General features: G+C 44.0%; 1 protein-coding gene across 2 annotated transcripts in view; it reads left to right on the top strand.

Annotated features, from left to right (window-relative positions):
• The first annotated feature begins 20569 nt into the window (after window positions 1-20569).
• The window catches only part of SLC9A3R1 (SLC9A3 regulator 1), a 95591-nt gene continuing 92367 nt past the window's right edge, over window positions 20570-23793 (top strand). Inside the window, exon 1 of one of the 2 annotated variants that reach the window (XM_029600610.1) lies at window positions 20570-21202. In XM_029600610.1, coding sequence (XP_029456470.1) covers window positions 20795-21202 — 408 coding nt within the window. In that variant the 5' untranslated portion in view covers window positions 20570-20794. The remainder of the gene's footprint in view (window positions 21203-23793) is intronic. The other variant, XM_029600608.1, reaches the window with a different exon arrangement.

The following is a 23793-nucleotide window of genomic DNA, read 5'->3' as shown; positions in this document are numbered from 1 at the left end:
CCACTGCAGCTGAGTAAAATTGGAAATATGTACGCTGGTTCCTCAAGGCTGTGACTCAGGCTCGGCTCTTCATTTGTGTGCAGAGGGAGAGAATATGGCATTTGTGGTGAGTTATTGCTTAATTATATCTCCCAGGATGTCTGTATGCAAAATCCAGCACAATGGACTTACACAAAAACTGTTATAGGACATAGCAGGGCAGTGTGCAAAATGTTTCGCCCTGTACTACTATCACAGTACCAGTTCGATCCAAGCACTTTAAAATGCATGCTTTCCACCCTTAAAAACTAAATCATAAGAGCAAGCAAGCACTTCAGGGCATTTACTGTACTTTTTGGTGGTAGTTGAAGGTACTTAACTTTTGGCCTCATGCCTCAAAATGCAAAGCACCAAAGGAGCAGCATTACCTTCCAACGGTGTCCACCCTTAATTCCTTATTATGTAATCATAAAAGAGTAGGATAAATCTCTGCAACATGACTAACTGCCAAAAAATCCATCCGGCATTATAAGCTGACACCAGAGCATGTGTTACATCCAAATCCTGCACAATCCTGTTTCTAAATAATTTAATAATCACAATAAGGCAGTTGAGTAGTATGTTGTTGTGGGATAAAAGCACTTAAGTGCTTGAAGGCAGTTGATCTTTGGCCTTGTATCTTACAATGCCCCTAACTCAATGTATGCTCTGTGGTGTCTTAACTGCATCAATTAAATAACAGTGCTGTTCTTTATGAACGTCAACACTGTGTACATGTTGTAGTGCAATAGAAATGTTTAATAGCAGTGGTGTGCAATGCATTGGTAGGCCAATGGGTAGAAATAGATACAATCCCACCGTCCACCCACTTGGGCCAATAATTCCCATGGTATTAATGCAACTCTGTGGTCAACAAAATAGAGGTGTAGGCAAAATGGAAGGAAAGCTTTGAAAATGGTCTATATCTCCTTTTATACACTTTTTGCTTGGCAAAGTTATGGGAGAGGCTGAACGATTCCAAATATATTAAATTCTGACTTAACATACCTGGGAACTTCTGATTTCCAATTACCCTGAGATTGTGGTGGATTAGTTAAGGGTGGGGAGGAGAGCTGCTCACAAACTTTCTCCTCTCTCTCATACATACAGAATCATGTGCTCGTGCTCACTCTCACACTCTTTCTCTCACTCTCTCTCTCTTGCACACATATGCTTAGTTTCTGGGGGAGTGACCTGGCACGCTGTTTCGCCTCTTCTTTTCAGACAAGAGGCATAAGCTGCAGGCATTGCCTCCCCTTCAGGGAGCCTGTGGAGAAGAAGCAGGGTGGATGAACCTGAGACAGACAAGAGCTGAGAAAATCCACTCTGCTACCTAATCCAGACCCACTCCTGTTCTCTCCTTTGCATGAATGAGTGAGGGTATGGGGGGGGGGGGGGCAAGTTAGTGAATGAGACTGGAGGGAAGGAAGGGAAAGTCAGGGATTGGAGTGGGAAGAACAGACTGTGAGACCATCAGGTTGCGGCAGAGAAAGTGTGAATGAAGGAAGGGAAAGGGTTAGAAGGGTACGTGGTTGAGAGAGTAAATGAGAACAAAAAATATTGATCTCTTCCTCCCCCTCCCTCAGCCCCCAGGAGACAACAGGATATGCTTTTGAATTTCAGGACCACCCCCATCTTGTCTGAGGAGGCTGACAAATTGTTTTTAATTTTTGTGTTTTCGGTTTTTATGTTCTGTTCTGTGCAAGTTGTTAAATTGGCCTCCCTGGCCTGTTTTTCTGTAACTCGCTTTGAGCTAATATGTTGTAAGAGCTTGTAATAAATAAATGATGATGATAGATGGTACATGCCAGTCTGCCTTTCACCCATCTTCCCCACCCCTGCCCCAAGGTAGAGGATAGCCAGCTGATTCTGGCTTAAAAGAGGAGGCCTGTGCCTCACTGACCAAGGAGGGAGAGGAGGAGAGTTGCTTGAGAGGCAGGGCCGGTGCAATTGGGTGTGCACACCGTGCATTTGCCCGGGGTGGCAGCAGGACTGCTGGCGGAGCTCAACCCGCTGGCGGCTGAAAATGAAAAAAGGCCATGGCAATTTTCACTGTTAGCTGCGTGTGTGCGCTCACAGCTTTCTGGCCCCTGCCCCCCCCCCCCCCCCTTAATCGCAAAAAGGCCAGTGGGGCCAAAGGAAAGACTAGTCCACGGGGCCATGGAGGAGCTCATCTCACCATGGCCTGAAGTGAAGAGGAGGATGGAAGGGGCCATGGTGGAGCTTATTCCACCATGGCCTGGAGAAAGGAGGGTATGTGTTTGCATGTGTGTGCAGGGCCGGTGCAAGGGTATTAGGCGCCCTAGGCGATCCTCCTGCCTTTCTGAGCTTTCCCTGGAACCAGGTACTCGCTCCTCGAGGGCCTATACTTTCCAGCTCCTGGGCTTTTTTGGGACATTGTGTGAGTGTTACCATCTGCATACCCTGCCTACTCACTTTATCTCATTTCCTCTACAGCTCAGCCTCCAGGGATCACTGTTCCAGTATTTGAGGGACTACAGCCCAGCCAGGCTTTCCAGCTCACTACTGCCACCGCTGGTGGTTCAGTATACTGTCTAATAAAAGAACTAGTGTGTGTTTGTCTCCTAACTCTGAGCCTGACCGGTGGTCCCTCTCGGGATCATTCCCGGGGCGTGGTCATCTGCCACCGGTCCAAGGATCCACCCACAACTCTCCTATATAAAACAGATTGCTAACTCCCTGCAACAGTTCCTGAATAGATTGCTACTCCTATCCGATTGCTCCTCCCATCTGGCATCAGATCCTGAACAGATTGCTAATTCCCTGAACACCTAGAACACCAATACACCTTCCATGGGAAAACAGAACAAATCAGACTGCTATAGATCCCTACAGATAAATTACATGGTAACAGAATACCTCACCTCAGTCAAACATGGAGAACACAGATAGACCCTTACCAAATACAGACTAAAGAGACCAGAAAGTATAAATATAAACATGCTGAGAAGAACTGAACTGGAACCCACAACAAGCCAGCCTCTATAAGCAGAGCAACAATGGAAAACCCATTCTTCATAAAACAAATAATAAAATCAAAAAATTATCAATCATAACAGTAAAATCAGTCATAAAAAGAATATTTCAAATTAGATAAAATATCCAAAATGTCCCAAACACCAATAAAATGATGTTATTTAGAAGAGTTTTGGGTGGATCCTTGGACCAGTGGCAGATGACCTCGCCCCCGGGGGAAGATCCCGAGAGGGACCACTGGTCAGGCTCAGAGTTAGGAGACAGACACACACTAGTTCTTTTATTAGACAGTATACTGAACCACCAGAGGTGGCAGTAGTGAGCTGGAATGCCCGGCTAGGCTGTAGTCCCTCAGATACTGGAACAGCGATCCCTGGAGGCTGAGCTGTAGAGAAACTGAAATACAGTGAGTAGGCAGGGTATGCAGAGTTCATGTACCGCACCTGATGGTAACACTCACACAATGTCCCAAAGAAGCCCAGGAGCTGGAAAGTATAGGCCCTCGAGGAGCGAGTACCTGGTTCCAGGGAAAGCTCAGAAAGAACGATGGTAACTCACTGTTGTAGCTGATATAGTTGGTAGTGACTTCCAGGCAGAAGAGTATACGGAGCAAGTCTGGGAACGAGGGCCCTCGAGGAACGAGTACCGGTTCCAGACTGTCACCTGAAAAACAAGGAGAGAGCGAGGCCCCCGAGGAGTGGATACCTCTGGTAAGTCCGAGGAGGCAGAGTAGCTTAGGTAGCGAAAACCTTACCCTTGCTAACTCGATGTGTTAGCAAATTCCAAGACCTTATATATCTGTCGCGGGTGACGTCATCTTCGGGGGACGCCCCTGAGGTTCGCGTCATCGCCGGTACTTCAGTCGGGGCTGTGCCGCGCGTGCACCCCTAGACCTCCAAGAACATGGTGGATAGCAGCGTCGAGCTGGTCCGGGAACGCCCGAGGACTTGCGGCAGTAGGACGCCGTGGTAGCCAATCTTCCCGCGGACGAAGAGGGAGGCGCCAAAGAGGTAAGGAGGGCGGAGAGAGGGCGTCGGGCACCGATGGACACAACACTAGGTCTTGGTGTAATATGTGCAGTGTTACACTTTCATAGATAAGGTTGTTACTGTCTGAGTGCAGGCATTTAGGGTTGTTTTGTATGGGAGGTTTACTATATTGTAATGGTAATTTTGTTTATTCATGGTTTTATGAGGGTCAAGTCCACATGCAGCACGCATTACAAAAAATGTAATTCCATAGGAGTTCTAAGTGTCTTTTTTTGCTGTGTTTTCTGGCTGGCACCACAGCAGTGCATGTAAATATTTGCATGTTGTAAGTGATGATGTTGCCTCAGGAGACTGTACTTTTGAATGTTCGTTGTCATGTAAAATGTGTTTATAAATGCATAATCTGTGTGAATCTGTAAAGAGTGTGGGAGTATGTATGTGTGTATATGGGGGTGGGGGTGGCATATGTACAAGGCTATAAAGTTTGCCTAGGGTACCTAATACCCTTCCCTTGACCATGGGTTCTGTTTGGGGGAAGGTGTCAGGTTTTAAAAAATAAGATTACTGAAGGGAGCTGGGCTTTTTTTTGATGGGCCTGGGAAACAGACTGAATGAATCAGGGGCGGGGCAGGGGGGGGAGGAGGGTGCTGGGTAGGAAGCACAGTAATTGTTCGCACAAGGCAGCAAAAAAGCTAGCACTGTCTCTGTTGAGAGGATAATTTTCTAGGGAGAGAGAATAAGTGACTATAGGGGTGAGCAGGTCTTGAGGACCATCAGGGATTGGTGGGTGAGACTTGATGGCTTTAGGACCAATGCGGGATTTGGGGAATGATGGGGGGAGGGGATCTTGGGATGGAGAACCAGATTATCAGGGTGGAGTGGAGGAAGGGAATAGAGAAGGCCCCATTCTATCTATCCGCCTCACCTCAGTGACCTTCCAGCTGTAGCCCTCACTAGTGTTCAACTTCTTATGTTCTTAGTTCTTATCAAAGTGGTGTTAAACTACTGGCCTATACCACCTCCACTAGTAGGCTATTTCAGGCCTTACCTTCCTCTGAATATTACAAAACCAATATTAAATCCAACACCCAGATCCTCTTCCACATAGCCACTAAACTTAGTAAAGCCATTGTCCAAAACAGGCCTATGTTCCTTGAATTTTAGGTTTTAACCATGGTCACCCCTGTGCCTTTTTAGAAACCTGATTTAGTCATACCACTGCTGTTAGAACTGTAACCACCATTTTGTGAAGGTTACCCAAATGCCTTCTTGGAACAGTGGTTTTCAAATTTAGTCCTGAAAGGCCATTAACATGGTAGTTTTCAAGGGAACCAAAATATGCTAATTAACCTAGGTCTTTGATCTAGAATATACAAGTATTGTGCATTAATACTTATTGAGCATATCTTGAAAAGCATGCCTTTTTAGGATTTCAAAGGCTGGACTTGAAAAACACTATTATATTGCTAGCGAAAAGTGCCCAGCATTGCTTGGATAGTGTGCTCTATAATAGCCTGTGAGTGTGTGGAGAGGGGGGAAGGAGGGGGCCTGTGCCTTTGTGTATGGGGAAGAGACTGTATGTGTGTGGGGGGGGGGGGGAGGGGTCTTATTCCTGTATATGTGTCTGCCTGTTTGTGTGTGCGTATGTGTGTGCCAGTCTGTGTGCAAATGTGGTAGGTTGTGTAAGCTTGTGTATGCTGCTATGCTCTTGCGTGTGCTTCTGTGTGCTAGTTCACAAGCTTATGTGTGCCTCTGCTTGTCTGTCCCTGTGTGTGGGAGCTTAAGGGAAAGGACTTTGCGGACAGAGCATATTAGCAAACATTACCTGGTGTTGCTCAGGTTGTCTGGTCAATAGTAGCCTGTGTGGGTGTGGCTTTAGGAATAGGTACCTGTGTGTGTGTGTGTGTGTGTGTGTGTGTGTGTGTTTGTATTGTCTTACACATTGAACCTTTCACTTTTCCGGGTGCCACATGGTGGCCACAAACAGACACGACAGTGTTACTGACATGACTGACTGATACAAGCCTTTTATTTATATATATATATATATATATATATATATATATATATATATATATACATATATGTGTGTGTGTGTAGCAAAAAACAGCAGTAATAATACTATTAACTAAGTAGTGCTCATATATAGAAACCACTAACAAAAAAACACTACTTATCAAAAACCTTTATAAAAGATATATCAATCATTGAAGACAATTCCCCACTCATAATTATAATTCTTACTCGTACATTATTTGTGCATTGCAGCGGCAAGTGCGTGCATATCTGGTCGGCTTTTAAAATCCGCTAGACACATGCTAGCCTGACACATTCGCGGATCCCCTATATTCGGCGCACATAGGGCTTTTAAAATTCACCTTTTAGAGAACCATAAACTACACTGACAGTATACTAGACGTCGCTCGTTGGCCAAATCTAGAGAGTGCTAAATATAGCGATTATTATAGAAGAAGATGAAAAAGCACTGGTTCCAGTACAGATTCCTGGGGCACTGCACTATTTACTTTCCAAGTTCCAACTTCCTGCCTCAGTTTACAACCTTTAGAGGCAGAAGCTGTCAATGCCGTAGTTACAATTGGCTGTTCTCAGATTGACTCTGTGGATCCTGCCAATGTTACTCTTGGAGATTTGTGCAGAGTTCTCGTGAAACTAGATTCTAATTTAACTCAGGTCAGTACTTCTCTTTCATCATTGGTGAATGTCAATACATTATCAATATTAGATCAGGATAAAAGACTGAATGAGGTAGGATCTTCAATGAAAGATGTGATTGGGAAAATACAGAATTTGCAAAATTTAGAGAGCATGCATATTAGAGATAGTTCTACTTTACATGCAGAACTAGAGAATGTTGAAAATCTTTTAAGAATTAAAAATTTGAGATTTAACTTCCCAATCACAAGGTTATTATCTCCAAAAGAAATGTTTGTGAAGTATTTGAAAGAAATTCTAGTATTTGAAGAAAAAGATATACCAACCATCTAAAAAATGTATTTCTCCTCTCGTCCTAATAATATTAATATGCCGATTGAGGAGAATAGTCCCGGTATTTTAACCTTTTTGGAAGAATCAACTTACATTATAAATAGAAGAGCAACTCTCTTTCTATCCTTTTCTTTGAAGAAGGAGAAGGAGTATGTATTGGAAAAATTATTTAAGAATAAGGATTTACAAATACAGACAATTCTACTAGTATACATATTTAAAATTATTTAAGTATGTTTTCTTAATTTTGGGATTACAGGGCTATATCGCCAAAATTAATTTGGGTTAAGTTTCATGTTAAGCAAATCTGTGAGCTTCCTGCTTCGAATATACTTAAATAAACTCATAATAAAACCTTTCTTATTTATTTAAAATTTATAAACTGCCTATCAACATTTCTAGGCAGTTTTGCCTCTATGGCCAGCTTCTTTCAAATTATCTTTTTGCTTGCTCCTTCAGTGTTTTACATTTAAATTGCCAATGACTATGCTTTTTCCTGTTTCTTCAGTTAGATTCTTTTTCCAGTTTTTTAAAAGAAGTTCTTTTGGCTAAAATGGCCTCTTTCACCTCACCTTTTAACCATACTGGCAGCCATTTTGCTTTCCTTTCACTTTTTCTAATAAATAGAATACATCTGGTCTGGCCTTCCAAGATGGCATTTTTAAACAATGTTTACAACTGAAGAAAACTCTTGACTGTTGGAGCTGGAGACAGATATGGAGACCAGTGGTAGGAAAAGTGTTGAGAGACCAGGGAAAAGACACTGTGTTGGCGATGTGGTGATGTTTTGCAATGGGAATTTATATGTGCATTCATTATTAAAGAGGCACTTAGGACAGGCCCGTAGCGGAAAGACTAAATGAATTCTTTGCTTCAATGTTTATTGAAGAAATGTTGGGGAGATGCCTATGCCAGCAATGATATTTAGTAGTGATGGATCAGAAGAACTGAAACAAATCACAGTGAACCTGAATGATGTAATAGGGCAGATTGATAAACCAGAATAACAAATTGCCTGGACCAGATGGTTTACATAGAACTAAAAAAATGAAATTGCAGGTCTATTACCAGTAATTTGTAACCTATCATTAAAATCTTATATTGTACCTGAAGATTGGAGAGTGCCAATTTTTTTTATTTATTTACATGTTTTATATACTGTCGTTCCATAAAAAGATCACAACGGTTTAAAGTAACAACATTCATATTCAAGGTCTCCGATCATATACTTTGTCCACAATCTACTTCTATTTCAACACCACAGTGAGTACATACTCTAGTTCATAGTTATACATATTTATTTATTTATGGGCAGATTTTAAATGCCTGGCGCGCATAAATCCTGGCCTTTATGTGCATAGCCAGGCCTTACGTGTGCCAGGCGAATCTTCCAAGAGGCCCGGCCAAGCGCGTAAAGGCCAGAACACGTTCAAGTGCCGGGCCTCTTGGAAGGGGTGGGCCTGGACAGTGCCATTGTTTGCTGTCCTGGAGCCTTGTGCTGCTGCCGGTGTGCGCAAGTTACTTCAGGTTGGGGAGGAGAAGGGAAGGGAAGTTAGGGTAGGGGGTAAGAAAGTTCCCTCCCAGTCCGCTCCTAAATTGGAGCGGACTGGGAGGGAACTGGGGAAGGCCCCGATGCGTCGCTGCACGAATGTTGAGCAAATCGACCCCCCTTGCGCACGCCGCCACCGATTTTATAACATGCATGCACTGGCATGCGCATGTTATAAAATCGCATGTCCATGTGTGTGCACTGGGTAGTGCGCACACATGGACCCGCGCGCATATTTTTTTTAAAAATCTACCCCTTAGGTTTTTGTATACCGTTGTTCCATGTGAGAATCACTAGATCACAGCGGTGCAAAAAATAGATAAAAGATACAAAACAGTGTAGAGGAAGACATTTAGATGTAAAGGCAATCAATGAGTAATAAGGATGATCTTTAAGTTGCAAAGAGATTTAGAAGGCATTGTTGAAGAGCCAGGATTTCTGGTCTTGTTAAAATTTCTTGGTGTCAGAGTAGTTCGAAGGTGTTCAAGTAAGGAGTTCCAGAGCATAGGGCCTGCTAGAGAAATAGCTCTCTCTCTTGTTTGTCGTAAGTAGTAGTTTTTTATAGTTGGTATTTCCAGTAGACCTTTATTTTGAGATCTAAGAGAGTGAGTAGGAATATGTGGATGAAATTTTATTCCAAGTAGTTCATTCTTAGGATTCAGGTTATGGTGAATTATTGTTAGAACTCTGTAGGTAATTCTAGGATATCAAAGTAGCTACTATATAATTTAGTTCATATTAATACTTTTCTAGTTCAACACAACAGTAAATACAAATTCTAATTCTATTAGCAATACCCTTTATATCATACAATATAAATTGCTTGCTCATCTAGCATTAACTCTGGTACTGTCATTGCTATATTCAGCATATTGGCATTTTACATTAAATCGTATGCCTTTCAGTTCACGCTTGAAATTCTTTCTATTATCTAGCGTAATAACTCTGGAAGTGAGTTCCACAGCTTGGAGCCTGCTATTGAAAACATTCAGACTCTTATTTCCATTAGGTGTGTATTCCGAGTGGAGGTACTATTAGAAGTCTTTTGTTTTGTGATCTTAGATCTCTCTTTGGTGTGTAGGGTTGAAGTGACACTCCTAATAAGCAAGGATCGATATTATAGTTTCTCCAAGGCCACCAAGTTTAGCAAGACCACTGTAAATATTCCAGCCTCCCCGTGCTCGCTGAAGTTTGAGTTTTAACCACGGTCCCTCCGTGCAGATCACCTAAGCCTGCTTGGAGGCCGAGTGCTGTTGTATAACTGCTGTGTAGGGTTGGAACCATCTGCTCCATGCAGATTTCCCCGGTACTTTCATGAATACCCAATGCAGTCATACCACTGCTGTTTAGGGTTGTAGTCACTGCTCTGTGTAGGTTCCCACTAGGGATGCACAGTTTGTTCAAACTGAAAATGAACTCATTCTGAAAAATAAAAAAAATGACTTGGCTTTTTTTTTGGTTTGGTATATAGGCACACTAGCAAATGCACACTATTTATCAGTACATCCAGCAGCCCTGAGGCTTCCCTGGCTCCTACTTAGCCCATCAGGGATTTCCATGAGAGAAAGGGGAAGGAATGAGCCCCGGTTACTCCTGCCCTGCCAGTTCTAATTTCAAAATTGCACTGGTTCTCGAAGCAAACGGGGCTCAATCCTGCCCCTTTTTCTCTTAGAAACCCTAGATGTATTTTTTATTTACTGTATAGTTCAGTTTGGTGAATGAACCAAACTGAAATAAACATTAAATAAAAACAAAAATTCAAATCAATAATTTTCTCCTTGCACATCCCTATTCCCCACTGCCTTCTTGGAAGCACAATGCAGTCATATCACTGCTGTTTTGGGCTGAATATTCATTTTGACTTCATAAAAGACATGTGGGGCATGCAACAGAACTGAAGCCACCATACATGCTCTATTAATGCCCTCTGCTCTGCCCATGAACTGGCTCGCTAGGAGTTATTCACCCAGATGCATGTCATTTTCATTTGGCTATACACCAAAAATATCTATGAGGACACACACCCCATACATAGTATCCAAGCAACTATGAAAAATGAGGTGAAACAATACAAAAACACTATATGCACTTTATAAATCAAAATCAAAAGAGGGATTGTATCAGATTTCAATGCGAGATGCAATCTGCAGTCTTTTGCTTGCATACATTGGATTGGAATTTCCATCATTTCAAGCAGTTTTTCATGAACAATGTTTCTCTATTTTTATCTAAAAATTCAAAACTTTAATGAAAAATCAAGTCAATTTACGCCAACTGTTCATTTCTACTATACCTCCAACATCGCTGATGTTTCGGCACTTCCTCAGGGGAACATCATACACTGCAAACAATGAACAAGTGCTTAACATTAATACCATCACCCACTTTAAAAAAAACAATACGCTAAAACATCATTTAAACCTTCTTTTAGAGATTAAAATCTCTGGCTGCATATCACCATGTAATCTTGTTCCTTTAAAAGTTTAAATAACTTTAAGAATGTGAGATCTTTTTTCACACCATTTTTTCTAACTTTCAACAGCCCATGAATGGGAGATTTTAGTCCCTCTCTCCCTGTGGAATAAATAAAGAAATTGAGTGTTCTGCATTTTTTTGTAAAGATTTTTATATCTTGCTCACTGTTTGACTTCATTTTTGTATTCCGCATCTTTCATCTGATAGGCTCCTGTTGGCGCGGTTTTCTATGGGGTAAGCAGTTCCTTTGGCAGTCATTTTGAAAGATTGTCATGCTGATTTGAATGTCTTCGCTAGTTGGGGCTATACTCCTGTATATCTATATCTAATTGTATCTGTTTATTCTAGATTGTACTATGAATTGTATGTAAAAGGATCTTTGTGATCTCAGTAATCCCCTCCCGATGCATCTTCCTGCAAAACACGATCCATGTCGGGGGACTGACTCTGCATCTTGAACCAGATTATAACTAATGTAAACCTTGATGACTGCCTATTCCAAAATTCAGAGAAATAAAAATCTTAAAATTGAACGTTGTGGATCTACATCATTGAGGCAATTGTGGCTATAGATTGCTCTACTGCTATCTAACATACCGTGTTTTGAGTTGCCTTTTTAAAACACTTTAACATCTGAATTCTCAATTTGTACAAAATGTGCCATTTTAATTCTCTCTATCAGTAATGTGTTAATGCACTTGAAGCAAGCGTCTCTCCGGCTTGACATGTCTCCTGGAAGCGTTCTGTTGTCTGCTGCTTGCTGATTTCCATAGGTCCCACTCAGAATGGAAAGTGAAAAGAAGAAGTTCCAAACACTTTCACACTACTTTCTCATACACACACACACTGTTAATTCTGCTCCCAGTACAGGCTGAGGTTAGACTCTCTTCATTCACACTGCAAAATGAACAGATATACTAAAGGATTTTTCCTAGTCTATGTCTATGGGGAAAATGCTCAGGGCCTACATTTTAGATTCCTAAATTTAGGTGATTTTTAGCTGAAATGTATCTATAAATAGCTACTAAAACTGAGATCCTGAAGCTAGACATACATTTAGATTTAAGTACTGTAAAGGTGAATTTTAAAACAACTGCGCGGGCGTCCATGGACATTCTGCTTTTATAACATGCACATGCGGGAGGGGGGGGGGGTGCATTTTATAAAATGCATGCAGTGATGGACTGGGCCTTTCCCCAGTTACCTCCCAGTCCGCACCAATAAAGGAGCGGACTGGGGGGAGGGAACTTCCTAAAACCCCTACCTACCCTGCCTGCCTTTTCCCCTCTCCTCCCCGACCTCTAAAACCCCTCTAACAAGTTTTTTTTCCCCCCTGTACTTACCTGCTCTCCGGCGCGTGCTGGCTGGGGCCTGGTGCGCGCCTCACCAGGACAGTGCCTAATGTTGCTGTCCCGGCCAGCCCTGTCCTTTTTCTAAAACAGACTCTTCTACGGTACCGGGAGATGCCCAGCCACGCATGTACCTCCGTTTTTTTACACGCACCGGCGTTTAAAAAAATTACCCCTAAGTTAGATGCCTAATGTTAAAAACCTTTTTTTCCCCTCCATTCTTTGCCCTTGTAGCCCCACCACCAAATACACACTTTTTAGGATCCTAAATCTAGTTGCCCAGTGAAATTAGACTTTTCAATTTAGGGACTCAGCCCTAGTCATTTTTCAAGGGGGTCAATTTAGGAGCTTACCTCAAATCCTAACTGACACATCAGCGTGACATTTTTTATGTACTTAAGAGTACATATAACCCAGACAGAGTGATCCTGTATTAATATTGTGTTAAACCAATCTTGTTCTGGTAAATAGGTTTCACTCCTGGATTAACTATTCCAGGATTATTGCAGGGTAAATGTATGTGAATGAGTCACATGATGTGGTGGACTCGGTAAGCAGTGTGTGCCCGAGCTCCGCTCACTTCCCCCGAGAAACCTGCTCCGTTGGCGCCCTGCATCGCTCCCTTTTTGCCTACAAGGGAAGGACAGTGATTCCAAATTCATCTAGGACGGGATTGCGTGATTTTTTTCCTCTCTAATGGCTACAAAGACAGAAAAAGGAGACAGAAACAACAAAGTTTACACCCAGCGGTGAGAATTTTCCACTATTTGTACTACTTTTATTCAACAGGAACATTCGCTTCTCTTTAATTTATCCAGCCAAATTGAGAGTGTGGCATCAAGGCACTACTCATGTATTTGAAACTCCCAGCGCTGCCACAGACTTCATTAATTCACTGGCACCCCAGGATAACCCCCAGGGGTGAAAATTTGTTGTTTTCAGCTCACGAAGATTTCCACGCAAGAGGAGGGGCGATGCCCCTGAATCACGGAGGGAAACATGCCTGATTGCAGGCATTCCGTGCATTACTGCACTGAAGTTTTGATGCCGGAGAATTTTCTATCCTGATGTTTAAAATGTATATGGTTTAAGTGTGCTATTTATCTGCACTTGGCACTGGGCAGTTTAAAGCTGCTGTTTATATACGTTGTATCACAAGCAGGGGGCGGTGAGGAGCACATCCAACATCAGATGACTCCAGGTCCTCATCTGGGGGACAAGGCACAAGATAGGTGCACGGGATGTGGGTATAAGGGAAACCGGGGTATGCACAACGGGAAAGTCAGTTATTTGTTCTATAATACTGATGGAAATGGAAGTATGATATGGGTGGTTAAGGGAGGTATTAGCATTGGCCAGGCAAACCTGTATTAATAATAATTTCTTACTGTTTCTAAATGCTGAAGTTATGTTCATAAGTCTGGAATATTGTTCTTGGTATAGTTGTGATGACAAATGTGGTCAAGTTTCACTAGAACACATACAAATTTCTATGGTCAATGGCGACTGAAATTATTACCTGGAATGTAGCGGGACTTGGTACCCTGGTTAAGAGGGAGATGGTACTTTCTCATTTAAATAGACTTAAGTTCAAAGTGGCCCTTTCTCCAAGAAACGCATCTGTCCCCACACGGAATCCCTCAAATTTCGGAAAAGAGGGGGTACCGCAGGTCTATACAGTAGTTGGTACTACCAAAAGCAGAGGGGTGGCTATACTTATACACAAGGCAGTTTCTTTTCAGCTTAGTAAAGCTATCTCAGACCCCATGGGGTGCTAAATAATTATCATGAGGAAACTGTTGGGGCGGGAGACTATTTTGGGGTCTGCATATGCCCCTAATGGTTATGACCACTCATTTTTTACGGGCTTATTCACGCAACTGTCACAATTGGAGGAGTATCCAATAATACTGGGGGGGGAAGGGGGGGAACCTTAAACTGCATCACAGATCCTCAACTAGACCGATACCCATCTAGGAAAGCACATTCCCTAAATGAAAATAAGGGCCCATAGTTCCTATGCAACAACCTACGGCTGCTCGATTTATAGAGGACCCTGTACCCGGGGGAGGTTGACTTTACCCACTTGGTGCGAGCCCATCCCTCTAAATCTTGAATTGATTATTTACTAATTTCAGAATCATTGCTCTCCAGTTTTACTACGGCCACGATTGGAGATCTGGTAATATCAGATCACTATCCAGTGATAGGGTCTATGAATGTGGGTGAATCCCGTGGACGGGGACAGTGGAGAATGCCTGCTTATTTATATAGAGATCCGGAGTTCCCGGAATATCTGCGAAGTAAATGGAAAGAATTTGTACAGTTTAATGGGCAGCACCTCAATCAGCTCATCCTATTTTGGGAAATGGCCAAAGTGGTATTACAGGGTGATATCATTAGTTATGTCTCCCATAAACGGAAAAGAATGCAAGCAGAGATAATACGCCCAGAATCCCGACTGAGGGCCCAGAAACGCATTCTGCTAACAAGTTCTGCGGTCAGTGAGTTGATGGAGTTTAAAGCTATTCAGTCCATACTGAATTCTTTACTCCAGGAAAGGGCGCAGGGAGCAATTTGTCATTTAAAGTATCACCTTTTTGGATATGGGAATAAATCAGGACGTCTGATGGCTCGGCTATTAAAAAGCCAAGACTCCTCTAAATTCATTGCCAGCATTAAGGACACCACTGGCGGTATCAAAACCTCATCTCTAGACATAGCAAGTGTATTCGCTGAATTCTATAAGATGCTATACTCAGAGGATGCCGTTCTCCCAGCAGCTGTCAACCAATTTTTACAGCACATCCCCTATCCTACTATAGCGGCTGAGATATTGCAGAAACTGAATCAGGACAAAACTGCTGAAGAGGTTTCTGAAGCTATAAAATCTCTGCCTGCCCTAAAAGCTCCAGGTCCAGATGGACTGGACGCATGCTTTTATAAAGCTCTGCTCCCGGATATCTCAGATACCCTTAGGGCCCTACATGAAGATATAGTTGCTCAAGGTTTAATGCCTGCGACCATGAGAGCAGCTACAATTGTTGTCCTGTCAAAACCAGGTAGGGACTGCCAACTTCCCTCTTCATATCGCCCGATTTCTCTGCTAAATTTAGACATTAAATTATATGCCAAGATACTAGCCAAGAGATTGAAATATGCCCTCCCGTCCCTTATTTCTTTCGACAAAGTGGGTTTTGTCCATGGGAGATGTTCGACAGTTAATATTCACAAGGTACAAGCAGCTCTGGAAAAATGTGGAATGGGTGCCATACATAATCCCTTGTTGGTCAGTTGCTACGCAGAAAAGGCATTTGACCGAGTGGCATGGCCCTTTTTATGGGGAGTGCTTCATAAATTTGGCTTCCTGGGGAAAATATACCAGTATATACAGGTTTTCTATACTAATCCCACAGCCAGGATACAAGTCAATACCCTGTTATCAGAGGAATTCTCATTATGCAGGGGTACTCGATAGGTTTGCCCACTGTCCCCCTTCCTGTTTATTTTAACAGTGGAACCCCTGGTTATTAAGTTGCGAGAATCACCGGAGGTCTCAGGTATACAGGTGGGATCCCAACAGTATAAAACGCTACTGTTCGCTGATGATATTCTGCTGCTTCTTTCAAATGCCAAGTAAGCCCTTCCTGTGGCCTTGCTGAATATCACCCAGTCTCTGGGTTTAAACTCAGTTTAGATAAGACTGAAGCATTGGATATTTCTGGTCGATTGAGACAAGATTGGAAGGATTCCCCGGTAAAATGGGCGGGAGACTATATCAAATATTTAGGTATCTATTTACATAAACATCCAGCCCAATGGTATAACAGCAATATCCCCCCTGTGATAGACAAATTCGCCAGAAGCTTGTTAGTTGGCATAACCTCCCATCAATGCAGGGTCGCATAGCTGCAATTAAAATGGTTCTGGCCCCTAAAATTTTGTATCTTTTATCGATGCTACCTGTCCTTTTTCGGGCCGGGAACCAACGGGTTGTACAGAATATTATGAGTACCTTTATTTGGAGGGGGAAACGGGCGAGGATGTCATATCAGACCTTAATGGTCCCTCAGGCACAAAGGGGGGTTAGGCATCCCGGATTTTAGAGCCTACTCCTGGGCAGCTAATCTACGTTTGTTGGGTGATTGGTTAAATACTACTTCTAAATATACTGATGCTCATTTGGTAACAAGCTATTACAGTACCGTTACATCCAAAATTTGTGCTCCACGCTGCCAGTCATGAGCTGCGTGAAGCTGGGATCCAGTCCGCGCTGGTGAATATTGTGAGGAAAGCCTGGGTAGAGATCTGTAACCGTATGGGGCTGCTGACACATATATCCCCTGAATTTCCCATTAAAGGGAACCCAAGGTTCACCCCCTGCATGCTGCCATGTCTTTCAATTTCCCCTGTTTGGCTACTCCGGGAATTTTTGGATCCAGTCTCCGATACATTATATTCATTTGCCCAATGCCAGGAGAAACTGGGTATGAAGCCCATGCATTTTCTGATATATGGTCAACCAGCAGCTTTTATTACTCGTCAAATGGGTACTTCTCGGGGGGCCCCTAACATACCAATCTGATGAATCTTTACGAAGGCTTATGAGTGGCAAGCAAGGCTCCTTATCTAATCTATATGCTTTTTTTTTTTTTTACCAAAGGCAAAAGACCTGTCAAATTTTTCCTGCTCTTCCAAAGAAATGGCAGTCTGATTTCACAGAACCGTTGGATCTTACCATGATGAGAGACTGTTATCGCTTTATAAACAAATTATCAGAGAGCTGCAATGTAGGATTTTTCATAGATCCATATTGTCCCCCGCTCGCGCTTATAAGGCCCATCTAATTACTTCCAATGCATGCCCTAAATGTGGCTCTCTAGAGGCAAATTTTATTCACCGTCTCTGGCTATGTGACCCGATCCAACATTTCAGGGAACTTGTACGCAATCAGGTATAGTTACGTGCAGGGATGGAAGTCAGTGTCTTACATAATGATTATGGAGAGGAGTCTTTAAATGTTGATAACATGATCTTTATTTGCAAGGCATGTTTTATAGCGAAAAAATGTATCCTAATACATGGGATCAAACCCACAACCCCATCCGTAAAGCTTTGTACTACGTTAATGACGGAACTGTTCCAAATGGAATATGGGTCTCAGTACTCACATTTCTCAAGGAGGAAGATGCTCTTCAGAGACATTTGGAGTGGCTTCTATAAGACTTTACCAGTTGGCCTACAAGCACTCTTTCCGTTGCCTGTTCCAGATTGAATGAACAGATAACTGGGGTGAATTATCCCTATCCCACTACTACGACTCCATTCACATTGCCTGGTTTTATTGGCAAACCTCCTTGATCAATACAATTTCTATCAACATCTAAATTTTCATTTCCCATGCGACTCACCGGTTTCCTGGGGGGATTGTATTTTCAGCCTATTAGTTGCAATATGAACCGGTATGATGTTTGCATACTAATGCCGGTATATAAAAGCTTCAAATAAATAAGGGGGGGGGGGGGGGATTTGCTATATAAAAAATAAAAAAGTGAAAACATATGGGAATCCTGCAATACTATGCTCCTATATATAGTTTTTGTACATGTTAACTGTTTGCAGCTTCCTAATAAACAATGTTAAAAAAAAAAAATGTTTGTGAATGGTATTTTGTAGTCAGTTCCCCGGAACTGAGCTTGAACATAAACAGAAACTATCCCATGTTCAGTTCTGGAATAGCTCCAGAGTATGAAAAGAATAGGGAGTGACTCAAGCCTAATTAATCAAAACTAAATACTGTACGAACTAATCCTGAGTTCAGGGCAGCAGAAATCTGAGGGGCAGTCAGTGGTGTACCTAAAGTATTTGGCACCTGAGGTGGATACTTCCTTTGGCACCCCTCAATTCACTTCTCTGTCCCTCCTCCCTGCCCAGTAATCTCTGGTTCCCCTTTCCTTCACACAGGCTCAGCGGCGGATTCCTGATGAAGACCGGCCCGGGGATTCGCCGCCCAGGCCGGCCCAGGAGATACCACGTGGTCTGCCGAGCGCGGCTCTGTCATGGCCGAGCTCGGCAGACCACGTGACTAACGCAACCGGCCCACCGGGGGATGCCCGATCCCCTGATAGGCCAATCCGCCCCTGAAAAGGCTCACTCTCTCTTGCACACACTCCTGCAATCAGGCTCCCTCCATTTCTCTCTCTCAATACATACACCCCCCCTCACACAGCTCCCTCTCTCATACACAAACTTGCACCCTTACTCCCATACACACACACAGACATATTCTTAACACACACATAGACACAAACACACTCTCTCTCACTTCCTACCCCGCTCCCCAACAGAAGCACAGCAGCAGTTTCCTCCTTCAGCCCCCACGATAGATGGGGGGCTCTTCATTTTTCTTGAGGCTGCGGGGGGGGGGGGGGGGGGGGCTGGTGCAGCTCTACTTCCTGAATCTGTGGTGGGGAGGGTGGAGGACAGCACTGTTGCTCTTCCTCCTGCTTCAGACCATGACTGCCTGACCTTTCCTTCTTCCTGCCCGCACGAACCCACCACTTCCGCTTCTGGGCCACAGGGGGCAGGAAAACGTAAAGACTATGCAGTTCCAGCTCCAGACCCATGGAGCACTAAACAGCTGCCCAGTGCTTCCACTGCTCACATCCCGGAGGCCTCCCTCTTCTTCTACCGCTAGTGGGATGGGTTCTGCTCATAGCTTCCAACCTCCTGGCTGTCCCCCAGGGCGGACCACACTCCCCCTTAGTATGCCACTGGAGGCAATTGGCTGGCTGAAGATTTTCTGCCTTTCAGCTGTGCTGAATCTCACTCAGCAGGGAACAGCCCTGTTTCCTGATCCAGCCCCTCCCCTTGAGGCAACATGCAGGGAACAGGAGAGGAGAGGGAGTCATCTTGCAACAGAAGGAGCAAAGTGGGATCATTATGGGGAGATTAGGAGGAGCTGAGTTGACAGCATTGGAGGGTGGGTTTGACAGGCCCAGTGCTCGTGGATATGCAATTGCACATTTTGCACACCCAGGAGGTGGGCAGCAGCGGTCTAAAAAAAAAAAAAAAGGAGAAAGAAAGAATAGGGCTGCCGCTGGACACTATCCCATTGGTGGCGAAGAAAAGAAGAAGCTTTTGCAGCTGCTAGTGGACCCCATCCCACTGGTGGGAAAAAAAAAAAGAGGCCCGTGCAGAATCCTACTGGGAAGAAAAGGGCACCAGGTCAGCTGTTTCTCCTCCTTCAGACCTGAAGTGCTGTCCCCCGTCTCTTAAGGACGAAGCTGCTTATAAAACTTCTCAAAAGGGAAGGCTAGTCTAACCCCTTCAATGGGAGAGGGGCCATGCAGAGTGGAGCCTCCCCGCTTTTCTAACTTGTATCGTCCTTGCTAACAGGCAGGCCGATGCAATAACCTGAGTGTTAAACACACTGATAACTTTTTTAACTTTCAATGCAGAGAGCTACTGTTATGCTAATACATCCGGAGTTAAAATGTGCAGTCAGCACACACATTTTAACTCGGGAGGGGAGGGGCTGAACTGGAGAGAGCATATATCAAGCCTCTGCCTCTTATCCTCCCGAGTACGGGGGAATCCCGGCAGCGGATCAATCGTTAGAAACTTTACTCCAGCTCTGACTAGAAGTAAAGTTTCTAGCTTAAAAAAAAATGTGCGCTCAGCCAGCGCACCTATCTTGCAGTGAGAAATGCATGGAATTTCCATGTGAAGGCGGTGATCTAAACCCACATTTGTGTAGGTAAAACTCTTTCCTGTATCGAGAGTAATGTCTGCCAATTTTTCACAAAGAACTAGGAGACTGTGCCATACAGCTTCTGCTCCTTTTGTTCAAACTCGGGGGGGTAGTGGTGACACCACCAACAGTGTCTAGGGAGCCAAAATCCGGCTCTGCCTGGGTTAGAACAGTCTGCCTGTGAAAACACTATTAATAACTTTTGCCTAGTGAGTAACAGGTTTACGACTCTGAAAATCGCAACTTCAACGCTTATACTTCCGGTGCACTTTCCCTGTTAAAGGGTCGGCAGCTGAGGGACGGGCCCAAGCGATCTATATTTGCATAGCTCCGCCTAAAAACCCCGTCCCACACTTAACCGTGTAGCACAAGCTTGAAAAAGTGCAATCCTTAGCTCCTCCCTCGCTTAGCTCCGGTAGGTCAGCTCGCCCGCCCACCTTACATAAGGCCGCGCGATAGGGGGGCAGCTGCCCCTCCCAAAAGCCGCTCGAGACTGTTTTGCGGCTCGCGACCTGCACGTACGGCTCCCTGTCCCACGACCTAAGCGCCGGAGTAGTGCTCGCTCGTGCGTGTGTGAGTGAGAGCCTTTCCAGGTGCGGGGCGGCTCGCGCTTCCCCCCTCCCCCAGTCAACGGGTCTCTTCCCTTCCAGTCCTGAGAATGAGCGAGGGGAGCCCCGCCGCCGCCGGCGAACCGCTGCTGCTGCCCCGTCTTTGCTCCCTGGATAAGGGGCCCAACGGTTTCGGCTTCCACCTGCACGGCGAGAAGAACAAATCGGGCCAGTTCATCCGGCTGGTAGAGGCTGACTCGCCCGCCGAGCACGCGGGTCTGCGGGCCGGCGACCGGCTGGTGGAGGTGAACGGCGAGAACGTGGAGGGCGCCAGTCACCAGCAGGTGGTGAACCGCATCCGCGAGGCGGACGGCGGCGTGCGGCTGCTGGTGGTAGACCGCGAGACGGATGAGAGGCTGCAGAAGCTGGGGCTCCCCTGCCGGGAGGAGCTGATCCACGGGCTGCCGGGCTCCGGCGATGGTCAACGGCGGAAGGACGAGGCGATACCGGAGGAAGAGGTACGAGGGCACCGATGGGGACCGTTGGTGGGTGGGGTGCGTGGGTAGGCTTGCCCCTTCCGTGTACGGGTGAATTTGTGGCCGCTGAGTTTAGCTCCTCTTGCTGGGGCCAGCCGCCAGCTTGTAGCAGCTCAAAGGTCATCTCTAAGCCCTGTATCCGGCTGCTGCAGCGGGATAGAGTAGGGTGGAGAGAGGATTTACCGATCAGTTATATCCAAGGGTGCAAGAATAGGGCTCCCTAACCTACTTGTTTGTCACGTTGTTCTCAAAAGATTGCTGTGCCCGCCCTTTCAATTTATTGGGTACCTGTCGTACTTTTTTTTTTTTCCACCTTTGGCTCAAATCTAATTAAATGACCCAGCAACATTCCCCCCCCTCCTTTTTGCAACCTGTCTTTTATATCTCAGAGGGTGATGTTTGCTTATAAGCCATTTAGAACCACCTTTCTTACTTTCTGTACTTTAGACACAGAAACATAACATTTCACCTCTGTTACCAGTGTTCAGAAAGTTTTCTTAAGAGCAAGGTATTGTGGTTGCCGTGTTCATTTTGAATATGTAGAAATAAGGGTCAACAACAGTTATAGGTGGAACCTTTTTATTGGTCTAATAATCTGTGACTAGCTTTTTAGATAGACCTAGTCTCCCTTCATCAGGTTAATCATATATAATAAAATGTATTACTAAAAACGCCTAAGGGAGACTTAAGGCATGTACTGCCTAGCCATAGCAGCCTCCAATTTACTCAGCATTATTTAACAATGTTATCTTTTTTAGAAATGTATATATCTTTTATATTGTATATATAATTCCTTACTTTGACCCACATCTGAGTTCTAGTCATAGGATGGCTGTTACTTTCAATGAACTCGTTACTTACATGCTTCATGTGACACTTCTGCCAGACACCTACCATCTGAAAACTATGTAGTGACTCGGTTTTGCATTTCTCTTATGAGAGGGTTTCAATTGTGGCTGGATTGCTTTCCTGAAACTATAGAAAGATAGAACTTAAGAAAGTCTGGGGATAGATGGGGTGGGGCTAAGGAGGAAGACCTTGGAGCATTTGGACTTTGCATTATTCATTGATATGTGCTTCACATTTTTATGGCAATGGCCTTACAGCTTTGTGTTACTATATATGAGTCTGGAGGCAGTGGAACATCTGTAGTTGAAATGTACTTAAGCATTCACCTTTTATGTTGCCTTCAGTGCTACTTTACCTAGTAATGAAACAAGTGTCTTCAGGTTGGCATAAAAAAACCCCCTTTTTCACTTATACCAATAGATGATTAAATAGACCTCCTTATCTAGCTTTAGTAAGCAGATGTTCCAAGCTAGGCTTCAGTTCTTCAGCTGCAATCAGAATTAGAAGTGAGGCTGTACATTAAGGGATATCAGTGTGTAACTATTGCACACAGATTGGTATCAGTTAAGATGTTGCCTCACTTCTGAATATTATAATTTGCTTTTAGGCTATGGTTTTGGTTTCGAGTAGTTTTAAATATTCCCTATTTTAAGAACTAACACTGCATGAGATGTTGATCACACTAATAAACAGTGGGACTTTTGCTCACAAAATATTCCCTATTCCAGGTATCTTCATAGTATTGTGGTTCTAGAACTAACATTTCTGGTTCTTGGAGTAATTCCATGTAACACATGCTTTTTGGGTACCTAGAATCATTGGCATAGAGAGGCAGTTATCCTAAACAAAAGGAATGGAGGCAGTCTCCATGCGGTGGCATTTACAATCCAAAAAGTGGTACAACATGAGAGAACATAAAATTTTCTATGCTAGGTTAGACCAAAGATCCATCAAACCCAGTATCCTGTTTCCAACGGTGGCCAATCCAAGTCATAAGTACCTGGCAGGATCCCAGAAGACTGAAAGATTCCATGTTGCTTATCCCAGGGACAAGTAATGGATTCCTCAAGTCTTACTGGTTTATGGACTTCTCAAACAGCTTGTCTAAAACTTTTTTTTTAAACCCAGTTACACTAACAGCTTTTACTACATCCTCTGGCAATGAATTCCATAGTTTTTCTGTTGATAAGCAGAATTAGCTATGCTGTCTGGGTGATGTCATCTAACGGCAGGAGGTGGAGTCATCTCTCCAAGCTTGCAGAGCTTTTGCTCTTGTGAGCATGCGCACTAGTTCAGTGCGAATGTCTGCTGTTACATCTCCTTAGTTCCACTTTTTCCATGCTATGCATGGATATGTGGAGAAGTTTTCCATTCTTCTGGTCTCCTCAAACCTTTTTTTCACCTGAGCGAATCCCCCAAAGCACTTTAAGTGCTACAATGACCAGGAAGTCTCTGGGAATCAAATATTGCCATTGTGGGCATATTAAGCATGTTACAGACGGACATAATTATTGCTACATCTACCTAGGGCCTGAACATGATCAAAGAAATTGTGATTGCAGGTGGATGTCTTTGCATGCTCAGAGGCAGAGGGCATAGAAGATTGCCTGACTATGGGAAGAAGATTCCAGGTCAGCAAAAGTGGAGGTTTCCTCAGCTTTGAAGTTATGCTCCACTCCCGAGAAGCTTAGAGGGTCGATGGACTCTGTCCTTACCATCATACT

This window comes from Rhinatrema bivittatum, chromosome 4 (assembly GCF_901001135.1).
Source record: "Rhinatrema bivittatum chromosome 4, aRhiBiv1.1, whole genome shotgun sequence".
NCBI classification, from domain to species: Eukaryota; Metazoa; Chordata; class Amphibia; order Gymnophiona; family Rhinatrematidae; genus Rhinatrema; species Rhinatrema bivittatum.
The sequence above is the reverse complement of the archived record's forward strand: the minus strand, read 5'-3'. Positions and strand labels throughout refer to the sequence as shown.